Below are 22,985 nucleotides of genomic sequence, written 5' to 3'. Positions count from 1 at the left end.
AAATCTCCACACGTAGGAACTCAACTGTAGCTACACCAGCTATCTTATAATGGTGTGATTTCAAATTAAACACTACAGGACACTGTGTGTTAGGAGTAGTGAAATACACAGTCTGAATTTACAAAAAGAACAGCTAACAGCGGTGGCTGTAAACAGCTTAGGACCTTTTGCTCACTTCATGCTGAGAAGACCTCATCAGAAGAGGTTGAACTGCTAATAAAAAATAATTGGTACACACACAAACACACAGAGCAGATGAGTTTCAATTCAGAGGAATGGAGCAACACAGTGGCAGCTCTTCTTCCTCTCCTGTTCTCAACCGTGCAGTCCTTCTCACTTTTTCCCCTCTCTCTCTCTCTCTCTCCTTTCCTCCCTCCTCTTTCACGTCACCACGGCAGTCAGTCGGTTACTGCAGCCAAAGCTGTCATTCTGCAGCTGCACTGTTCCCCTCTGTCAGCACTTTATGTACTCACACACAGTTCCATGTGCACTTCCAAGTACAGAGTGGAAATCCACTTCATAATAAATAAAAAAAACCTTTGCGCCATTTGAAATTTTCAGGAAAACAGAAAAAAATAGGTAACAAAGAAATACACTGCTCTAACATAATTGAAACACACTGTATAAAGTGTGTGTGTGTTTGCATGTTGTTCCCAGTGTGGAGGTACATGGACCACACAAAGGATGGTATCATAAAAGGACAATAGGTGGGTCCTCAGGGCTGCATCTAGTTATTACTTTCATTAGCAATTAATTGATTTTTTTTTTTTTGCTTAACTGTCAATAAAATGTTAAATATATTTTGAATTTGCTGAAGTTGTTTGAGCAACATTTCAAAAACCCAAACAAAAATATGTAATTTGCAATGATAAAAAACAAAAATGCATGTAAACAGCAAATACTAACAACTAAGAACCTGAAACCACACCAGATAAAATGTGGTCATATTACCTGATAGATGACTAAAAGTGATGAATTGATTATTTGTTGAAATTATCATTATCATAAAAAAATTTCATTAATTTTTGCCCCCCGACTACTTCCCGTTTCAGCACTACTATGGGGAACAACAGGACAATGGACAGGACCAAAACACACACACACACACATACACAAGTCCTTTGTTGCAAAGGTCCCTTGGAAATTTGAAGCATTAAATCCAGCAGTCAGCGACCTCTGCAGCATCTACGGAGCCAAACGCTCCAACACACTGGTCAATACTTATAAGCTCTTTTAAACATCTTTCCTGCATAAAACAAGTCAAACTAACTAATGACAACCATCCTACCAAAGAGGACAGAATCTGAATATGTCATAAAATGTGAAAACTAGTCATATTACGTAACTGTATTGTTCTAAATCTGTAAAAAACAAAATCAGTCACAACTCCTGCATGAAATTCTAAGAGAGCAAGAGGGACGGTGAACAAAGGCGACCATCAGCGCAGCCTCCCTCCCCTCCTTCTTCCCCCCTCCCCCTCACCAGACAAAGGAGCAGCGCTCAGCCACACACACACACACACACACAAACACACACACACCCACAGCGATATCACTTGTCATCACACATGCAGGCAGAAAGCCACAGCTCTCCCGAACAATGACTGTCAGCACGGACTGACACACACATGATAAACACTCACACTTGACAAACACACAAAGCATCAATGCGAGCCTCGGTCATCCTTTGGCAAAACGGCGAGCGTGCGCACACCAGCTGATCAGTGGCACAGCAGTGACCACATGTTAACAAAGATCTTTGCTGCAACAAGAGTTTACACACGCCAGAGAAATTACTGCACACGCTGCAAAAGCAAAAAGGCATGTGGCATGAATCAAGTGTTCCAAAAGAAATCTGCTTCTCAATCTGTTCCATTTCCACAACTTTACATCTGGAAAAAGTAAGGAGCTGCAGGTGGGGTGTGTGTGTGTGTGTGAGCATTTACAGTATGTGGGTGTGTTTCAGCATCACGGCTGCGAAAGAACACACACCTCTCTCACACATGGAGATGCAGTGCAAGACTCTTTTCGTTTTTCAATCAGAATACTTTGCTGCAAAATAAAACATACATTTTGTCTATAGAATGTCAGAAAATAGTCTTTACTTTTGTCTGACCAACAGTCTAAAATATAAAACTATTACAAATTATAATATATAAAACTGAGAAAAACTGCAAATCCTCACATTTTAGAGGCTGTAATCAGAGAGTGTTTGTCATTTTTGCTTGATAAGTAACTTTCTGTGGATCGACTGATCGTTGCAACACTAATTCCCACATTTGTAGAGTAGAAAAGCAAACTAAGCAACAGAGAAAGAATGAAGACAAACACACACACACGCACGCACACACACTCTGAAAGCTTTAGGTCATGTGCTGCAAGAAGAATCAAAGACGAGGGTGCTGTAACAACATGAAAGAGGAGAAAAATATGAAAAAGAAAGTGATGAACTAGTACAAAATGTAAATAAATGTACACATTATGGTACAGGATAAGTGAAGTCTGAGAAAGGATGCAAAGACGAACAAAGGCAGTAACAAAAGAGACTAATAAGAAGAAGAAATGCACTAAAAGACGAAATCCGTCTCTTACCGTCCTCAACCATCGTACTCTCCGTTAGTTGCATGCTGTCACTCGTCTCTCAGCTGTTTCCCTCCTCCCTCCTTCTCTCTCTCTCTCTCTCTCACTCACTCTCCCTCTCTCTCTCTGTTGCTCTCTCTCCTCCTCCTCTACATCCTCCTCCGCCGCCACCTCCTCCTCCTGCTCTCTGCTCAGTCAGACTGAAGAAAAGAGCAGAGCGAGGCTGATCCTAAAAGACAGACGACCGCTAACTAATCCCCCAGCACGGAGGCCCGCCCCCTCGGCCAATCAGGAGGCGGCAGGGGGGGCGTGCCTCGCTAGAGAAAGAAAGAAAGAAAGGAGGGGGGTGGAGTTATCCGGTGGTATATCAATTCCTTCTGGGACACACCACACACACTCGTACACACAGCAGTGCAGCATCGAGCGCTAAATCAACAGGTCGTCTCCTATTGAACACAGTGCGACTGGCAGCTGAATGCGTGTTTAAGAGACTCATTTCATAGTTTATTTCAGTCACTTCAGTCTATACTTTAAACACTATATATACACTGTAATCTAACAAATAGTTATGTCTGCAAATAACAATCTTAAGACAAAAACCTTTGTAATATTTTACACAAAAACCTGTTTTTTTTGGCTCAATAAAAAAAAAAAGTGAAAGCTATAAATTGAATCACCATGTCAACATATCCATATCTATGACAACTGAGCAAACTCCATCCGTGGATGAAGACTGTGTGGTGGGATTGAAAGCTCAGGAAGAAGCTAGTAGGTGGACCTTGATTTTGGATTTTTTTTTCTATTTCCAAGTTCAAGAATGAATTTTGATGCAGATTCTGTGATACTTTTGGACAAAATTATATTTGGTTTAGAATATGTTTGGTTTATTTTCAGATTATGATGCTGATGAAAGGCTCTTATCACTCAGCGACATATGGACAGTAAACATTACGGGCCACATGTCAATCCAATCCTATAGATGATGAATACGTTCTGTATGTAAAGAGGCTTTGACATCTCCCCCGTGCATGTCGTTTATATCAGCAGCAGCAGGTCTATACTGCTGGTTTTGCATATTTTAGCTCATTTAAGAAAGAACAAAAGTAATTTACCATTTCCAAAACAAAGTGTTTTAGATTTTTTTCCCCCAGGTAGCCATTTCTGCTAGTATGCACTTTAAAAACCAAAGTTGGCACTTGGAAATGTGCTTAAATTAGTTAATATATCTGTCAAAAGGATTTCTTTGACCACTTGTACATGATAAAATTTAAAAAAAAATTCCCCCGTGTAATCTTCCCTCTGCAGGTGAGTGCCCTCGAGTAGAAAAATCTATCATAATCTGGTCCTCATTATAGACCAATGCAGGGCTGGTTGACAGATCATGATATAATAATAATATTTTATCCAATATATATCACAATATGGCAAATTACATTCACATATTTAAATTGATGTTCAATGAAGTGACAAAATCATTTAATTTTGCTCCAAAAATCTGATCAAATCAAACAGAGTTTTGTCAACCAACATAATATGATCACATCATTGACCACAATTGACAATGGAGCGCAACAAGTAATTAGTTGATTAAGCACTTAAGAAAAGGAAAGCTCTACTGCTTTTGTTGTCGACAAAGCTACATTACTGTTGCATAATAATAATGCAGATTTGCAAAAGCTGCCCTACATTATCACAATTTCACAAAATCAAATACAGACATGATGTAAACGGTGATGAGGAGTCATTTCATGCTGGGTGGATGTGAATAGAAACTACCTGGAAAGAAATGACAACTGGCGAGTAATGTGCAGCAGTACATAGAATTAGCTGTAAATGAACCAAGAAATGCAAAAAATCTCTGGTATGGTCCTTTAACAATAATGTCCCAGTGATTTTCCATTGAAAGACGAGACTCATCGTGCACCCCACATCCACATATGCACGTGTGCACACACACACACACACACACAAAGTTGCCAGTAGAAACGTAGGCTTTGCCCTCCCCCGGGGGGTAACGGTGGCACTCCACCTGTGCTAATCATCCCGCACACAAAGGCAACACACACACACACACTATGCTTTACACACAGAGACACACACTCTATAACTGTCACTGAGGCTTTCACGTTTCAATTCCAGAGCAATAAATATTCTAATGAACATCTGCGGGACGCTCGTCTTCCATTCTCCCTACATCTCTTCACTCCCTCCTTCCTTCTCTGTCCATTCTCCCACTTTTCCTCCTCTTTCAGCCTCTCCGTCACCCTCCCTTTGCCTCATTCTCCCGTCTCCGTAGCTCTTTAGATTACATGTCAGTTATGTTAAGACAAAGACGCGATCTGCATACGTTTAACACAGACGAGCTGAGAGTTGGTTATATAGGAGTGAAACAAAAAGGATGAGAGGATGAGCTCATTCAGGCAAAAGAGGTGACACACACCCACACAAAAAAAAGACTACAATAGCCTACAACACACTGCAGGTATGAGCTACAGAAAAAGTCCATATGCACTGTTAAAAAGCCTGAATCAATCCTGATTTTCCAAAATGCACCTTTTTTTTGTATACATCTGTATTTGCTGACTGCATTATTCAAAGCATGGAATGAGCACAAATACTTGCTAAGCTGGGATAAAATTTGAGTAATCATTACTCTTTCTCAACCATGACAATGACCCCCATATATGCGTGAATGAATGGACGGCTCCGGGTGCTAAATAAGTCAAGATCCAGCGGCAGTTAAGTATGTGAATCACCAGCAAAGAGCCAGTGTGTTGCATTCACATCCCCGACGCATTGAGTTGAGGAGCGCTGTCCATTCACTCTACTGTAGCTCCAACACAATGACTGTCAAATGGAGAGAGAGAACGCCGGACAGAGAGAAAGAAAGAGAATCAATTCCTCTCTTGTTCAGCCAGGAGGGGGAAAAAAAGGAGGTGTTAACTTTAAATGAGCAGAGAAAGAGGAAAGTGGATATTGCACCAGTCCACTTCACTTGGACTTCCAATATATACCTCAAACGAAAGAAATCAAGCCTTCAGGATGCAAGACTCGAAAAATGTACTGTAGCTGTGCATGCAGCACATTTTCTCCTACTTGCTGACACAAACTTCACATAAGGTGACAACACATCCTGAATTTCCATCACTGCAATCTAATGGTTCAAATGCTTTCTTTGATAAAGCATCTTAACCTAAGGGGGATTTTCTATTTTTGCATTATCTCTGCAACATGCCAAAGATAAGGCATAATGCTGCACTTTATGGTGGCTGCAGAATATACAGTACATCTCAATAGATAAATGGAAGAGGGGGGATAAAGAGGGGACAGAGCTACCGGGCAAAGTGCATTCAACAGCGCCTCCTGGAAACAACACAACGTCCCACATCTGCGCCATGATCCATTCAGTGCACCGAGAGGGGAGAGAAGAGAGAGAGAGAGAGAGAGAGAGGAGGGGGGGTGGGGGGGTGGGAGTCAAATGACACTGGCACAATTGCCGAGGAATGAATGAATGAATGGAGGAATGAATGAAACATGTTCAATTCTGGGTGACAGTTTGCTAGAAAGGGGCACAAAGACGTGTAAATGCGTGGCAGTGAACGGTGTGATGGTTATGAAATGCTCGGGACGTTTTTATCCCGTTTTTGTTCATTATTCCGGTCCCCCCCCCCTCTCTCTCTCTCTCTGTTCTCTGTGTCCCATCCCCCCTTCTCCGTTGTCGGCACCGGGCAGAGCTAATTTCGGGATGATCCGGATGGAACTGAATCATTTAGACTATTTTATTGTGAAGTAACAATAATAATAATAATGTGCAGGTAAATAGTTGCAGGTTTCAATGAGCAAAATTCAGCAACAATGAACTGCGTTGGTGTTTTTTTTTTTTTTTTTTTTTTTGCATTTTTGGTCCAAAATGATTTTTTGGGCTGCAATGTCTGCCATCTTTGTAATTCATTTATCACATCACATTATATGCTAGATGGCCAAAGGGAGCATTTCGGCTGCCTCTATATGTACAGACAGACTGACGTTACATGGGACTATTGTCTCCAAAGAGGAGTCTGTGTGAGAGAGCAGGTTTGGAGAGCTGTGCAGCTACTGTGTCACAGCAATAAGCCTACAAAAGGAGCGTTTCTGCTGAAAACGGGTGCACCACCGGACAACAAGAAACACACAGTGAAATGTGTTTATAAAGCGTTGTCACTGGTGCCGTAAACTGTTGTTAAAGTCGAATTTAAAGACAAAATGTCGCAAAAAAAAAAAAATGTCAAGCTCAAGTTACCTGCTTCAACACAATAAGAAGTGTGCTAGGCTAATAGTCGAAACTGTGGCAATAATTATGCACTGCAAAACAACTAATAGCTAAAAAAAAATAGCACAAATGAGCAGACACGTGAAATCCCTGGAGAAAAGACGACCCAAATGTGGGTTAAGGACCTCTACAGTCTGGTAAAGGACCGCCGGGGGGTCTGAGCAGCAGCAGCAGGATGTACGCTTTAAAACTTTCCACCGATTTGCACAGACACCAAACCAAACACCTCCTCTCCTTCTCTCCTTCTCCAGCTAGCCCCTAACCAGCCCAACTTCCACGTCCAACACTAGCTCCCCTCCGGCTGTCACAGTCCAGGCCTCCTCCTCCTGCTCCTTACCTGGCGGCTGGTCCATCTCCAGATAGAAGATGAGCTCTGTGGAGTAGGGCATCATCACGTCCCTCCAGTCTCCCTCCTCACCGGCTGTCTCCGCTGTCCAAACTGTGTTATACATTGCTTCCGTGTTGGCTTAACCTGACAATCTTTCTCCACAAAAAAGGAGGAAAAAAAAGCGTATAAAATGCGAAAACAAACCGACGTATTTAATAAAAACCTGGATTAGATAAACTAGCTAATCTATCTATCTAGTGTGAAGTCTTCTATCTGAATTCCTGCTTCAGACCTGAATACATAGACGGACTGTTGTACAGCGAGCACCGCGCTGCGACGGCTCCTTCCGACATACTAATACAGTTAATAACCTGGGGCTCTTCATGAAGGCCCTCTTATGTGTGTATATATATGTATATATATATATAAAAGCGTCCTGTAAACGGTGGGAAAAGTAGAAGCCAGCTCTACATTTCTCTCCGTCTCCTCCGCTGGTGCCGCCGGCCTGCTAGCTTCATGTTCAGAAGAGCAACTGACAAGAGGAGGCTGGCACAGGCTGACAACGGCTGGGACAAACCAATACGCCGCGGCTTACAGGGGGGGGATTTAACTTCCCTAACTGTGAAAAAACACCAAAACTAAACACAAAGTACATCCGTGCCGTTATGGATAGTAATAAACTGTACTAAACACGACTCCTGTCTAGCCTAACGAGGAAATTATTCTGCTCATTAGTTATGCCTGTATTATTTTAATAATACGAACCCCCCTTTGGTTAAGCTCCTTTTTTCCCCCAGACCCACCGCTGGCCGAGCCTCTCTGCGCAGGCGCAGAAGCTGAATTTGAAAGCCAATGGGGAAATTACTTCAGCCTCTGAAGAGCAACTTACAAATTCTGTGGTTTTCCAGTCAGATCCTTACCTTCCTACTGACAGGCTGTATGTCACTACAAAACTAGGCTACTGGCTGCTACTGCTGCAGCAGCCACTTTGGATTATGACATAACAGGCTACATGAATAAGGAGCAGCCAAACATTCTTAGATAGATAGATAGATAGATAGATAGATAGATAGATAGATAGATAGATAGATAGTAACTTTATGAATCCCGAGGGAAATTCAAGTTTCCAGAATCACAGTTCCATAGTGCAAAACATGTTAGTAAAAAGGCAGTAAAAAAGTTAGTAGTGCAAAGCACAAAAAATATACCAGATATAAAAATACAAGATGAAGAAAACTGTTAAAACTGAATATAGTGCAGGGTAACAGCTGTGGTACATGACTATTAAAAAAAGTGAATATAGTGCAGAAGAGACTGTTAAAAATGAGTATAGTGCCTTATTATCTGCATTAAAAGACCATCGCAGTGTTTTTGCACGTTTTGGCCCATTTTTTTCAAATCACATATGCTCTACGTTTTCTACCGTACAACCAAATGAACCATAAATTGATCCTACCAACAAGTATTGTGTTTGTATCCAAATCCTGATGTATCTTAATCCTCTGTGCAATATGAGCATGGAGATTTTTGTCCAAAAATTTAAAAACACATCAGTGAGTCACACTGTGCGACATGTTCCTTCATTACCATGAACATACACACACTGTAGTTTATTTTGACTCAATCCTACATATACCGTCCTGCTGCCCCAAATACTCACCAGAGCGCCAAATGTGAATTTATCAGCTGCTGCAAATAGTCCCCAACAAATGAACCATTTCCTTCTGTTTGAGTAACTTTTAAAAATTACAGTGCCCAGCTGCTGACAATAAGAAAATGAAAGCTAAAGTTAACCTCATGTATTTCAAAGTCATCATTGGATGGTAATGCAGTGGGGACTTCACAAATGAATCTACTCTTTCAGCTGCATTAGCATGCAAAGTGACAACAATGGTGGAATACACAAATCAAGCAAGTTTCTAGTTGATTTTCATACCATAGTAAAATGAATTCAAACAATGTCTGACTGAAAGGTAGGGAAAACACATTCAAAAAAACCCAAATCACTACAATGTGGCTTGGAAAATGGTCAGTAGCAACGTAAAGAAAAAAAAAAAAAAAAGCATGCAATGAGACAGAGACTACAATATGTCTGAGATTATAGATTGGGTCCTACAGACTGTGATATACGGTATACCTTGAGTTTACTCACCCACGTCAACAGCTATCTACCCGGCTGTAGTGTCACTGAACCTTTGCTTGATCTTATACTATGGCACATTTAACAAATTGTCATATGATAATTAAAAATGTACAAGACCCCTCTCCCCAAAACAGTGGGAAATGTACCCTCTTTGATCATAATGTCCTTTTCCGCTGCAGTGATGTGTTTGGAGCTATAGTTTGTTTATTCAGTGGGCTTGTTTAACTCCAGTGGAGGGAAAGGTGCCATTTACAATGTGATCCAAGCTGCCTATAGAGGTAAGTACAGTTACAGTAAATGATATGGAAGCTTAAACATAAGCTTAGTGATGCTAGAGAGGTGCAAACATGTATTTAGGAAGGCTATAACACAGGGATTAAAGCACACATACACATCAAAACACACACCTGCTAAAATGGATATTATGGATTTACAGGATTGTGGGTTCAGGTCCGTTTCATACTGTATGTATGGCTCCTTATTTTTAGACCTGCTCAGCAGCAGACAGTTAGCGACTAGCTAGTCAACGTATCCTCATACAACGGTTCGTATGATTTTTTACAAAAAGTTATTCTTCATTTTTTGTGCATTTTCCTACAAATGTCCAGGAACATGTGACGCACGTGTCAATGTCCACTCCAGTCTTTTCAAAATAAAACGACTTAACTAGGTTTAGGAAAAGATCGACTTGGTTAGGTTTAGGCAACAAAACGACTTAATTAGGTTTAGGAAAAGATTGTGGTTAGGGTTAAAGTAACTCCGGAAGGGGGCGTAATTTAAGTATACATGTAGAAGTTACGTGACAAATACATCAACGTTGACTTCTGGTTTCACGTGGGGTATGAACACCGGTCTCCTGGGCGAATGTCCAGTGTTTTTTGACCCTGACTGTATTTTTGATCCGGTCTAATTGTCCTCTGACCTTTACAAATGTGTCTCTGTTTTTTAAATGCATTTTTGCATGTCAGGTTGGGTTGGTTTTCCACAGGTCTGTTTTTGAGTTAAAATTTTTATTTCCCACTTGCATAAGCATATTCTGGGGTGTTCTGTGCACGCAAACAAAATTGGGATGACAGTCTGTTTAAGCTGATTAAACTCTTTCCAAAAAAATCGGGGCATTTTTTGGTGAAAACTGGTAATAATTAAAAAATAAACCTATGAGCCTATTACTGCCTCTCTCTGCTTCTATTCCTGTGCCAAGAGCAGAAAGTAGAGCATTTAAGATTAAAAAAAAAAAAAAGAACAATGGCATCATCATTATCAGCTGCCCCCAAAGCACACAGTGGAGACCCAGACTGGCCCAGACCCCCAGTCATCCTACATGGTAATCTCCTGTTAACAGCCTAATATCAATACAATATCTTCAGATGGGGGCTGCTGCCACCGGTGATTACAGCTGCTCTGTCTATCTATCTGTCTGCTTGGTGTCCTACTTCAGGGAGCAACAATAAATGAAAGGTCTGCTCCCCAATCTGCCATCCATCCACTCTGTCCTCCCTCTTCATCCACCCACCCACACCTCCCTCCATCCACCCATCCATCCATCCCCTCCCTAAACGTGTCCGTCTCTTCTGTCCATCACAAGAGAAGAGGAGGGCGGAGGGTCCTCTTGCCCAAATATGATAGAAAAAAAATAGAGGGGGGCTGCGGGAATGTCATTGAATGAAATCTATTTAATGCAGCAAACACACATACACACATCGTGATTGTGTGTGCATGTGTGTGTCTGTGTATGTGGGTGGGTGGGTGGTTGTTTCACAGATGGCTCGTGCCGGACACACAGCCCAAAGCTCCTCTCTGTCAAGTGTGTCAAACAGGTTTAATTGCTGCCGCCGCTCTGTGTGTGTATGTGTGTGTGTGTGTGAATGTGTGTGTGTGTGTGTGTGCGGCCAGGCAGATGGATCCCTAACAATGACACAGGAACTGACTCTGCCCCTCGTCATACAAAAGCGAAAGAGAGAGGAAGAAGGAGGGGCAGACGGAGGGAGGAGGACGATGGGAACAGCAGTATTAATCTGCGCTGTCCCTGGCCATCAGCACACTGCTCCCCATTTAACCTTCCCAACAATAGAGCCGAGTGGCATCAAGTGGCCTATTTGCATAGTGTATGCATAATCACATATGAAGCATAGTCACATATGAATCAACCCCTCCCACGACTCCAAATAAGACTTCAAATTCAAATTATGCATGTTTCCAATTATGTGTTTTAGGTGCATTTTGAATATGCGCATAAAAATAAACAGAATGCCAGAAATAAACAGAAAACGCCAAAAATGTCAAAACTTTTTAAAGCTTGGCTGAGGTAGAGATGTTGGCAAAGTGGCGAAGCTAAAGTGCAATAATGGCTGGCAGAAAAAGAAATATTGGAATAAATGCTGATGTCTTAGAAGCTGCTCTAGCATTCATTTCCGTACTGCTGTCACTAGTATGAGTTTCCACTCTGCCAAAAAGACTACAGTATATAAAGGGAAGGTGTGCCAGATGGTACAACAAGTTCACTCATTAAAATAGCATAAATGCCACGTAAGGTGGGAAGCAGCAATGGTATGCAGTGATGGACCAGAGTTACAGTGTCTCCCCGTGCTTCCAGTCTTTATGCTAAGCTAGGCTAACCACGTCGTGACTCCAGCGCTGTACTTACTTCTGGACCCCTTAGGTTTTGTGCTTTTTCCTTTTCCTTCAGTGGGTTATATAGTGTTTTTGTGCATGTAAAAGGTCTGCAAAGTCACATATGCCTGAAACGCCTCGCTTGAAGTCCCGCCTTTTCTCCCGCAACATGGTGATGTCACCAAATAACACATTTGTGTAATAGAGTGCTATACAGGAATGAGTCCTAAAACCCGGAATTGAGTTCGCATTTTAGCACTTCCGGTTCCCTCGTCTGGGAAGTCAATGGGGTTTTTTGAATGGATTTTTAATTAGATTACGGAAATAAGGTCTGTGGTTAACACAAGCTTAAGAGATTTTAATATTTGTTTCCACGACATAAAATACATCAATAGATACCCACCTTGTGAATTTTAAAGCCTTTATGTGTCTGAAAGGTAGTTGCTAACAAGTGGCTAAATAAGACTACTAAACGTCATCACGCCGTCTCGTTGTGTATACTCGCGCTTATGCGACTGTGGTGTACTTTGTTTATGGCCTAACGTTAGCTTTTTACTTCTGGCGATTGCATTTACACTTCAAAAATCATAAAAGTGGTGTTCATTTGTGAATATTATCTTGTGAACAAAATGTGTAAGTATCATAAACGTTTGTTTACCACAGAGCTTATTTTCTACAATAATTTTTGTCAAGGAAACCAGGGTGATGCTAACTGCCTGGTTGGCTTACAAAAATACGTCATCCATGGAACACTCTATACCTGCCTAATGGCTAGTTTGGCATGCCCTCAAACAAAGCTAGTTAAAGCGGAGCTGAAGTTGAGTCCGAAAAGTTTGGCTCGGTTGACCAATCACAGCAGTGGGAGCTCAAACAGAGGTATGACAAAAGTAAAGCGCTTCTTGAACAATAAAGCATGTAAACATGTTCTTTTAGAAACCGAAAATTCAAGTATGTACCTGAAAATGAGCATAATTGACCCTCTGATATCCATCTTTTCATCTCACTCTCAAAAGCAAAGCAAATAAGCATATTTCACAAAATGTTGAACTGTACCTTTAAACTACTCAGTAGAATAGTAAAGTAGTCAGACGTGGCACCAGCTGGACCAGAAATAACATTACAGATAATTGGTTAAAGGTTCACACATCAATAATTTAGTACTCAGGAAGGCACCATTGTTCAGAAGCAGTACTTCTACTTTGGATAAATTTGACTGATAATACTTCTTTACTTTAAACATTGAATGTAGGTTTCTGCATATATTTACATTGCTTTTACTTCTAAATACTTCTACCTGTGTGTGGCACAGAGAATTCAAGAAAAGAAACCGCATATGTGCATGAGAGAGAGAGAAGCCCAGGTGAGCTCCCGGGAATCAGGTGTTGAGTTTGCCATTTCCGTCGCCATAGAGACCAAAACGTCCAGTGAGGCGCTAGCATTGTCTCTTTTAAGGGGCTTTAGGCACAGACAAAGGCGGCGTCTGGAAGCTCATATCATGTGCCACCTGTGAGTTAAATGCAGCAGGGAAGCAAAATCCATGCACACATGATTTCTTAATCATGAAGGCATGTCAAACCCAAACTAACATAACGTTCAACCTCTTCAACTTTGATTTTTCGAGAAAAATGTAAGCTAAAATGTAACATAAAGTTGAGGCTGAACAACGTCTGGCCTTGAAGACTAAATTTGAACTCATGGACCCACCTGTTTGTCTGTCAGGGTTTTGTCTATCATGCCTCAGTAGAACAAGCAGTTCAGTAAACTGGATGTAATCTGTGATTTTCCATGTGTTTGTGCCTGTTTTAAATTGTGCATTCTCTATCTGTGCATGTGTGAAGCACATCTAAGGTCACACGCCACCTGCGCCTCCAAGCAACTGCTTCCAAAACCCACATCAGAACATGGTGTCATTTTCCCCAACCATAGAATACAATCATTTAACTCAAACGCTCTTTTTTTTTAGCAGCTATTGTACTTTGTGAGATGAGATAGAAAGCCAGATGCCACGAGGAGGGCGACACACGCTGACACGGCTGAATGGAGCCGTCGTGACCCTCCAGCACCTGCGAACCACCAGCTTATCTGCATGGAGGGAAATCTTGTAATGCAACATTATACAATGATATTTAGACAATAGTGCTCTTACAACATGGTGATGCTCTATTGCACAAAGCCAGCTCTATACGGAAATGGTTTTCCTAGTTTGGTGTGGAAGAAAAAAAAAAAAAAAATCAAAAGAGTGAAGGTTGTTTTAGAAGCAGATTCATGTCCATGGTTTTGAAATGAAATTTTCAGCTATTATTATTATGCAATGTCTATGAAAAGCGGCGGCAGCCACTTCCGAGGTCAGCGAGCTGTGGCCGTTTGATTCTGCAACGAAGTGCGGCCAAACAAAAGTTGTGAAAAGTTTAACTTAGCGGCGAAGTGCGGCCAGAGAGGACCCGCAGCCAATCAGTTAACACATCCTGTGACATGTTGACCTATGTTGCAAAGAATTTTTTCCCTCCTGAAACACATGAACACGCTTCCCAGACAAAACATTTTTTTTATTATTGCACGCACTCCGCTGCTGCCTGCTGTGAATTCGGCGTAAAAGTGTGACGATAGCTCAACACACTGTATCAGAAAAATTAAAAAAAGTTGCAATCAAACATTTGACAAATATAGAGAGGCAAAGTCCCTCCCCTTCCGGTGTCCCCCATGGGACCTGATTTCAGAAAAAAATATGGACGGTTGTCAACGACGAAAGACAAAAAAATGTTTGATCCCGTTTGAATTATGCCATGAATCACACATATGATGTTTGTTAATTTAAAACATAATTTTGCAAGGCAAGAAAGTGGCAGTTTGTTGTAGGTTTATCGTAGTATAATTTAGTTTTGTGTGAAACAGTCAGTGAACTACATTGACATTGTCTTCACGAGAAACAACTTTGGTAGGTTTTGGCAACAAAACTTCTTAGTTAGGTTTAGGAAAATATCGTGGTTTGGATTAAAATAGCTACGGAAATGGCGTAACATAAGTACGGAAATGATGTGCCAAATAAATCAACGTCGACTTCTGGTTTCACACGACAAATGAACCCCAGTCTCCTGGGCAAAAGGCCGTTGTTTTTGACCCACCCATCCACCCTGACCTCCTCCCTACGAGGTGTTTGTCCCTCTTTATACTTCCTGGTTCCCGATTACGTTGATTAAATACTAAATGACTTTGTATGATGTATACGAATTACAGTGCATTACCTTTTGTAGGTATAGCTATGAATGGTGTATGAGAACAGCAAGAATGCAGAGACGCTGAGCTGCATTATACAAATTGTTGGATCCATAGTTTTGGGAGCTTGACACATACTGTGCTAAGGACTAAAAGTCAGCATATCTGCTGCTTCTTTAATTAATGTCTTTCTTGTAAGTCTCACGACTTTTGGCAAGTGCAACATCACTGTAGTGTTGCATAAAGCAAAATACTTGGAGCCATATTTATTATCTTCTGCTGGTCTTTGCGTGAAGAGAACAGCCTTTGAGCACTTTGACTGAAGTGGCATTGAAATAAAGTGAAATAAAGGACTATCAGTAATATTTTTACTTGTGAATTTCTATTTGACTTAAAGAAATTGAGTTTTTCTTCCACTGCTGGTGTCAACAAATGGGCATATGTGCAGTTTTCAGTCTTGTGTTTTATGGGTTTAATTGGTCCCCTGAGTAGGGATCTGTCTGTGAGACGTTGTGTGTGTGTGCTGTAATAAAGCAGTGATTCAGAAAGAGACACAATAGTGTTGTATATCTCCCTGACACGTCCCCTGGTGTCAGGGAGTCACTACTGTACAATCTATCAGCCGCTGAGCATGTGGTTAAACCTTCTTTTTTTTCTTTTAAAGGAAAAGCCTACAAATTGAGTACTTGCTGTCACAGGAGACACAGAAGCAGTAGACTGAGAGAAAAGTGGACGGGAGGAGGGGGAGGAGAGATCCTCATCTGCCCGGCTGCAATGCTAGGCTAGACCGAAGCAAACGATGCAGGAGAGACATAAAGAGGATGCCAGGAAGAGAAGAAGGGAGATAGCGGAGTTCCATTTATCCTGAAGTTTTGGTCGGGAAATGTTGATGGAAATAGCATAACATAAATATATGAGTGTGTGTGGGGGGATGTTTGACTGTACGATGATGATGAGGCTGCGGTTTGCTTGCTGCCTGCTCTATTTCTGTGCTTATTATCCATGGCCCTCAGCGCTTTTCATATTTCGTCTGCCGCTGTAATAACTAGAGTGGAAAGTACAATTTAACTGTAGACACGAATAGGCTGCTAAACATAGACATCGGAGGAGTGGGGTCTGGGAGAGCACACACACATACAGAGAACGGTTACGTAATATGGCGCGGCACTTTTGTATATATTATGAATAAGCGTTTTTTGGGAGGGTGCAGGGACGCGTGACGTGTGTCATCCGCCTGCATCACTGCTGCAATTAACGTTAAAACGCACAATGTGACTGAGCAGTCACCTTTTTGTTCTCAACATTAGATATTCTGTTGCTGTTAATATGGCAACATTCACACTGCAAGCCATACAAACTCTCATCTTTACAGACTCATGTTCTGCTGACAGTCTTTATTTGGTCAAGATCCCAAATATACCAAACATATCTGCCTCAATTTTGGGGAAAGGTGTAGAAAATGATGCACAATATATCTAGAATATTTATATTTGATCCGATGTGAGCACCCATGAGGACTGCTAGGTTTCAATAATAAATGCTACACTAGAGACTTGCAATGTGAAAGGGTTAAAGTTCTAAGACGAAAATAAGGACAACACCCAGACCGGACAATGCCGTGGTAGCAACCTGTCAATCACAAGGTAGCTACGCCCTAAAGCATACCCCGCTTTATGGTCTATTTAACTCTAAATGGGAACATAATTTACTAAATGAACATCATGCCGTATTGAAGAAGACTTGAAACTAGCGATTGAGACCATAATGTCATCATGTAGGCTCATTTTCTCATAGACTTCTATACAATCAGACTTCTTTTTGCAACCATAGGAGTCTTCTGGCTATTAGATATAATGCAAGTTTAAAACACTTCCTCATTGGCTTCACTTCTCAGACCTGGAGGTTGCCCACTGGTCTTATGTCAACGAGGGTCCTCACAGGTATAGAATTGTATGTGTGTGTGTGTGGGGAGCATGCAATCATGGTGTCAGTGGGATCGAGCCACTGCAGCGAGCCATGCAGAGAGCCATGCAGAGAGGCCATATTTTCTGTCGCTGCACATATGGCCACTGAAACACTGTGGATGACACAAACACCCAGTACTGCTGACAGGGGAAGGATACAAATATTCTGGAGAACTGGAGAATACAAATAGTCTTAAATCCAGAATTTAAAGATACAAGTTGGGCCTTTTGGACTTGCAGCAGGGTAATAGAGGCTTATGTTTTCTTGTTGTCTATAGCAGGGGCGGAGCAGGGGGGTGGCTTCTGGGGCTTCAGCCCCGAATGTTTTCTCAAAAGCCCTGAACGTTTATAGGTTTTTAAAATACCTTCAACTTTGAGTAATTTCCCTTCAGTCTCTCTGGCTGGACCAGCAAATCAATGGAGTTCAATTACTAGAGAAATAATGCCATCTATGTCAGCCTAACATTGTCATGGGGGGTTGTTCTATGTTACTACTACTACTACTACTACTAATACGCTATTCCCTAAAGAAATCTACTATAATTGAGTAAATGTTTTTCTGGTGGCCTAACATTCAATTCAGAGTATTGAAGACCACATTTACTAGGCATTGCTGGGGATCTTTGATTTGCAATTAGAGCAGCCCAGATTATTATGGCATGGATCCCAATGTAAACATTCATTCTGTGAACTCGACTCCAGCATAGCATAACAAAAATAGGTTTCAAGATCAGTAACGCTGTTAGCGCCAAATTCCTAGCCTACCCATGTTATGTAACTTAAAAATAATAACATAATTTGCTTTAGGTAGCAGGAGTGAAAATTAGTCATCCTCAACATTTGTTGTGTTGTGGTACACTAGAACAATTAGATACAAAATAGGATGTAGGGTTCTAAGGATGATTTTCTTCCTCGGCAACTACATGTTTTTCCGAAATGATGTATAGATTTTTTAGGCATCCTATTGAGGGATGCACCGTTCCGACTTTTTCAGTCCCGATATCGATACCGATATCGATACCGATACCGATACCTGGACTTTAGGTATCGATCCGATACCAGTAGTGTTTAATTAATAAGCTGTATGCCTCCCTGTGTGAAAGTGACTTGGATCATGTTTGTGTAAGGCAACATCAGGCCTGACTTCTATATTGGTTTTCTAACTTTGTAAAACAAAATATGACAAATAAATACATAGATATAAGTTGACTAAATTGATATTTATAATTAAAGTAATAAATCGTACACCAGCAACTTGGTAAAAAATCTTCAAAATTAACAGGAATTACAATTCAAGTGTAAACCTTTTTAATGCAGCAACAAATTGGTCAAAACTTAATCAGGAATTGAAATTCCAGTATATAATATATACATTATATAAACATAGAGTTGAATTGAATAGATCGGCCCCATTGTCACCGATATCCGATACAGCTATTTGAGTCAGTATCGGCCCAATACCTGATCCAGTATCGATACCGGTGCATCCCTAATCCTATCATAAAATAGCTTGAAAAGCAGTGCATACAGCTGCTGTAAATGGGAAAAAAATCTCCCCGTTGGAGGATGCCCCCGGACCTCCTAGAGCCCCAAATGTTTACAACATCTGACTCCACCCGAAGCCATCATGTAGCCATGTAAGTCATACTAACATTAGAAAAATAATTCTTGTCTGTTGTGATCCTTTCTTGAACATCTGACTTTGTGGGAATTTGTCTTGTGATGTTGGCATCGTAAAACGATCAGAAAAGCTCATGATGGAGAAAAATAATAAGATTATTATAAGATTATGTTGACAATGACCAAGTAACCTTGTGATCACAAGAAAACAACACTAATCAAATACTTGTATCCTTGTCCTCTTTAGACCTCATCACAAGTATGACAGTTAACTATTAACTTGTTCTTGTGAAAAAACTGATTTCGGAAACATTTATGCAGTTCCCAGGTGAGAAAAATAACAGATTCACTGCTAGGTTACACATCCAGAACAAAGAAGTTCAGGAGACCCCTGCTGAGTATGTTCCTTCTGAGTGAATGAACATCTCCGGGGGTACGACCGATTTTCTACATCATGGACTATAGACTCTACGCTGTAGTTCACATCACAGAGGCTGGTTTGATCAGGCCTTTTGATGCATGGCTACCTCGGGTGGATCCTGCACATTGGATTTGCATCGGCTGCTTTGGTCTGAGCGAGCTGTGTGCTGGGCCGCGAGTCATGTGCGCTCCAACTCAAGCACGCTGATTAACTTCGCTGTCTCAAACTTTCCAGCTCAGCTAATTCAATGAGGAGCTCCCCTGTTCCTTAACCCTCCTGATCCATCCTCTGCCCAACGAACCAGTGGACTCATTACTATTCAGGGTGGATTCAGTTCCTCTCCTGGCATTGACTGATCCTGTCCACCTGTGCAAACTCGGGCTGTCTCACACTGCAGGCAGACAGGCAGAAGTAAAGTCTCACAGTAACTAAAAGGATTTATATTAATTATTGAAAACGCCCTGCTGAGAAGCTTGTGTTTGTGTCTACGCAGTCTGCTCTCGCGGTCTACTGTAAAGCAGCTGATTTAAGTGTTACTATACACAAATATAATGCTTTTGAAAGTACCATTTTCTCCAATAAAGGCTGACTTCAGATCAGGAACCCCACAGGACCCTTCAGACCTACAACATTTCCATGATATGAGAGTGGTAGAACATCAAGTTATTGAGATTTGGATGGGAAAACAGTGACATGTTGACACGTGAAAGGTTATAGGATTGGGAGTGAAAGTAGCAGGATTGGGTGAAGGCACTATTGTAAATGGCAAAAAAAACTTTTAGCATGGAGCCATGATGTATGATTGACTTCATTTCTTAACTTAAATCCTACTTACACTGCATCCACCCAAGGCTTTTGGATAGAACCTCTGGAATAGTCACGTGGAAAATAACTATAGGATCAGGAGTATAAGTAAGAGGATCGGGTAAAAGCAAGATTGGTAATGACAAAAGCAATTTTGTTTCACGTGATTAGTTGCTTAACTTATTTTGAAAAAATCCTACTTATAATGTTTATACCAATGGGTCTTTGGACCGAAGCTTCGGAAATAGTCACGAGGGAAAGGAGACCGTGCCCAGTCTGCATTTTTGCATATGGTTAGAGCAAGTTACATAGTAACTGGCTCAGTCCATAGGGACTTGGCTTGGAACCGGAGGGTCGCCGGTTCAAGTCCCCACATGGACCAAGTACTGAGTGTGAACTGGTAGCTGGAGACATGCCAGTTTGCATCTTGGGCACTGCCGAGGTGCCCAAACCCCCAACTGCCTGTCAGGGGCAGCCCCCTCGCTCTGACATCTCTCCATTAATGCATGTATATAGGTCCTGTTTGTGCATGTGTGTGTATTTCGGGCCTGTGTAAAATACTGTGTGTATAAAATAACAGAGTGAAAAAATTGAATTTCCCCCCGGGTATCAATAAAGTGCCTTTCTTCTTCTTCTACAAGGAGATACATGCAGAGCAAGTGACGTAGCATATCGAGCGACTTTTATTGAAAGTTACGTGGTATAATTATGAGTATAGCAAGCAAGAAAGTCCACTAAGTGTGGTAGGGAGGGGTGGCGGATGGGTCAAACAAACACAGGACTTTCACCCAGGACTGCTGTTTGTGTCCAGTGTGAAACCAAAAGTAAACGTACGCTTGTGACGTCACGTTACTTAAGAAAGTCAGGGTGGTTGTTATTTATTTACGGTGGTTAAGTTGTTCCGGTTGTTATGTTATGTTGTTATATTATGGTTATTATGTTACGGTTGTTACAGGTATTATGTTACAGTTGTTACATTATGTTATTATGTTACGGTCATTTCGTACGTTGTTACGTTACGCTGCTACGTTATTAACAAAAACCATGATATTTTCTAACCTTAACCAAGTAGTTTTGTTGCCTAAGCCTAACAAACCATTTCACAATGTTAACCACGTGGCAATGTGTGCTTCCGCAAGCGTGATAAGAGGCTGATATGAAACATATTTTTGGTTCAGAAATATCTACATTAAACGTATTCCGTGGTTTGCAGAAATGTACATTACCTACAATTTTCCTGGCGACTGGGTTGGCATACAACTAACCTGGGTCATCCAATAGAAGCTTCGGAATGGTCAAATAGGAAGTAAAAGTAACGGGATCGGAAAAAGGCAAGATTGGAAATAAAAAATGCCATTGAAGAGCAGCGCCATGATGTGTGATTATTTCCTTAACTTAAATTGAAAAAATTATATTCATACCTATCCAGGGACTTTGAACAGAGGCTCTGGAATAGTCAAGGGGGGGACATAATTACAGGATTGGGACGAGCGAAGGCAGAAATGTAAATGACAAAAGTCATTTTGAGCACAGGGCCGTGATGTGTGATTATTTGCACGTATTCTGCACGTACCCAGGGAAGCTCTGGAATAGCCACATGGGAAATAATTACATGTAGTAACATGGGTGAAGATTGAAAATGCCAAATGACAAATTTAACCGGACAGGGAGAAAATAAACGGAGCGAGAGAGGCAGAAAATGTCACTCTCATGCATGTCACCCTCTTGTGTGCATGTTTGGCGTTAAAAGGACTAAAAACATGATTTTTACTCTTGCAGTGAAATGGGTTTTTGCTGTTGCAGTCAAAAATAGGGATGATGGCTTGCCTCTCAACCTGCTCTCTTTCCCTCTCTCTTTGCTTTCGGGTGCAGTGGGCAGTCAGAGAGCCAAACAGGGATACAGCTTTAGAGCAGGCAGAGAGGGGAGGGCAGCAGATAGATGACAAACACTAATACACTGAACCAAACCCAAATCTCTACACCCCTCCTCCTCCTCCTCTCTTTTTCAGATTGCAATATCATGCTGGCTCACTCTCTCCACGAGCGCTTGCGTCTTTCTTTTTCCTCTCTCCGTTTACGTCGGTCTGTTCATCTGTTGATCTGGCTCTGTCTCGCTTGCTTTAAGATGAGCAGTCAGACAGACAGACAGACAGACAGAGCAAAGCAAAGACATCTTTCTCCTTTTCTAGTCAAGCAGACAAGCGCTGACTCGGTAAGGGGTGATGTCATCCTGCAATGTGAGCGTCCCTCTGGTCCTGATCCCATGATGCAACACTCTGGTGACACTGTGAAACAGGTTGCTGCTGCAGGCTGCATCCAAAACTGCTGAGCTGCATCTCTTCCTCCTTTTTTCCTCTCTCTCTCTCGTTTCGGTTTCTCTTGCTCTTGTTTTTCTGATGCCTCCTGATGTATCTCCTCTACATTTCTGTGCCCTAAATAAAGTATTCCCTTTACTCTTTTTCTCTGCCCTACATTTCCATTGTTTCAATGTTTTCACTTGATCCGATTCCCCCCCCAGCACCATCCTTCCTGGCCCCCTCCTTTTCTCTTTTCTATATTTGCTCTCTACCCACACAGACCCCCCCCACTCCTCCCCTCCCTCTCCTGCTCCCTCTCCACCCCTCCACTGGTTGTCAAGGCAGCAGGGCACCATGGCTCAGCATTATTCATGCAGTAGCACAGTCAGCCAGCCGCTCAGACAGACAGACAGTCAGACAGACAGGCAGTCAGATGGGCAGAGAGCCAAGTAGGCAGGCTGCGAGGCCGTTAACCGGTCCAGCAGAGTCAGGCAGACCTGCTTTGGGAAAACATTTAACTCTTTCCTCTCTCCATCTTAAAGGATACTTCCAGTTTATTACAACTTGGATCTTATTTTCATAGTTTTGGTCATAATTCTGATAACGGTGACATCACTAATAAGTAGGGCTGTCAAAGTTAACGCGATAATATCTCGTTAACGCAAATTTGTTTTAATGTCACTAATTAATTTAACGC

The 22,985-nt window shown here is 41.6% G+C and overlaps 1 protein-coding gene across 5 annotated transcripts in view; it reads right to left on the bottom strand.

Annotated features, from left to right (window-relative positions):
* Nucleotides 1-22,985, bottom strand: part of pik3r3b (phosphoinositide-3-kinase, regulatory subunit 3b (gamma)) — a 253,737-nt gene that overhangs the window by 11,863 nt on the left and 218,889 nt on the right. The window contains exon 1 of one of the 5 annotated variants that reach the window (XM_037770659.1): nt 7,226-7,748. The exons of 3 other annotated variants lie outside the window; for them this stretch is intronic. In XM_037770659.1, the coding sequence (XP_037626587.1) occupies nt 7,226-7,340 (115 nt within the window). In that variant the 5' untranslated portion in view covers nt 7,341-7,748. Of the gene's footprint in view, nt 1-2,591; nt 2,745-7,225; nt 7,749-22,985 lie in introns of those variants that run through there. One more of the 5 variants, XM_037770660.1, reaches the window with a different exon arrangement.

Source organism: Sebastes umbrosus, chromosome 5 (assembly GCF_015220745.1).
Source record: "Sebastes umbrosus isolate fSebUmb1 chromosome 5, fSebUmb1.pri, whole genome shotgun sequence".
NCBI lineage: Eukaryota > Metazoa > Chordata > Actinopteri > Perciformes > Sebastidae > Sebastes > Sebastes umbrosus.
The sequence above is the reverse complement of the archived record's forward strand: the minus strand, read 5'-3'. Positions and strand labels throughout refer to the sequence as shown.